Raw genomic sequence first — 1,182 nt, 5'->3', positions numbered from 1 at the left:
AAAGAAAAAGTACAAGAAAGTCAATCGGAGTATAATGTGGGGATGATTTGAGTAGAGCCTGACAATTGCCTTTTTGCCACCGAAGGTGAATGGTGGGATGATAATGATCTGCAACTTGCCCATACTGACGATGAATGGATAAGCAATGTGCTTGACGAGACTTCATACTCAGAAGAAATTGATCATTTAACTAAAAGTAGACGCTACTTCAAGCCTCCGCACCTAGACCTAGGAAAGGCTTTGGGTAGAGACAAAGAAGTTGAGAAGGAGAAAGAGAAAGAGAAAGAGAAAGAGGTGGAAGAATACCTGGTTCTAAAATAGATAAAAAAGATCTAGGCAAACATTTCCATCTGGGGGTTCTCATGGCTTCTCGAGAACATTGATAGGCGATGTTGTCAACCTTAAGCAAGGCTAAGTTGTCAATTGACACAACTCCGGAACAACTTGTGTCGCTAATCACCCTAAGAGAAAATAACTCCCGTAATGACCTTCTCCGATAAAGAGCTACCACTGAAAGAATTAGGACACAATAAGCGTTTATATGTGTCACTGGAGTGTAGAAAGAAATGGATCCCGATCATTCTGATTGACATTAGATTAGCCATGAATGTATGCCCTTTGTGCACTACTTATGCACTAGGGCTAAAGCTAACAGATTTCACGCCCACTACTCAGTTGATTTGGGCTTATGATAATACTAGTCAGGAGGTTATGGGGACAATCAAAGTACAAATAATAGTGGGTCTATCTGAGTATGAAGCTGAATTTCATATCATGGATGTCCCCGCAACATTCAACTTGTTATTGGGAAGGCCCTGGCTCCATCAGATGAAAGTTGTATCATCTATGATGCATTAACTAGTAAAATACCCGTATGACGGAGGAATTGCCACTGTATTTGGAAATTCATCCACTTATCCTCCTCCAGAAGTCATAATGCCATTGTTAGAGATACAACATAGAGATGAGGATGTGTTCCTCTCAGGCTTTATATCAGCAGAAGTTCAGCTGGTTCAGATGATCATGATAGAAGATGAAGGGGTGTACGTTAGCACCCAGTCAATCTACTTCATGAGTAAACTGGGTTACATTCTTGGGATGGAATTGAAAAAAAGTGACAGGAAAGGTATCACCATAACCAGTGAAGTATTCCATAACCCATATGCATTCGGACTAGGGTAT

The 1,182-nt window shown here is 40.7% G+C and overlaps 1 protein-coding gene across 1 annotated transcript; it reads left to right on the top strand.

Moving 5' to 3' along the window:
- Window positions 1-483: 483 nt before the first annotated feature.
- On the top strand, window positions 484-858 carry LOC145797862 (uncharacterized). Its single transcript, XM_082885292.1, has one exon. The coding sequence runs from the start codon at window positions 484-486 to the stop codon at window positions 856-858; it is 375 nt and encodes a 124-aa protein (XP_082741418.1).
- The last annotated feature ends 324 nt before the right edge of the window (window positions 859-1,182 follow it).

This window comes from Camellia sinensis, chromosome 8 (assembly GCF_055761805.1).
Source record: "Camellia sinensis isolate YWXY chromosome 8, ASM5576180v1, whole genome shotgun sequence".
Classification (NCBI taxonomy): Eukaryota; Viridiplantae; Streptophyta; class Magnoliopsida; order Ericales; family Theaceae; genus Camellia; species Camellia sinensis.
The sequence above is the reverse complement of the archived record's forward strand: the minus strand, read 5'-3'. Positions and strand labels throughout refer to the sequence as shown.

Bases quoted from the DNA above. Each gene is read 5' to 3' on its own strand.
- LOC145797862 (XM_082885292.1), top strand. From the start codon at position 484: ATGACCTTCTCCGATAAAGAGCTACCACTGAAAGAATTAGGACACAAT.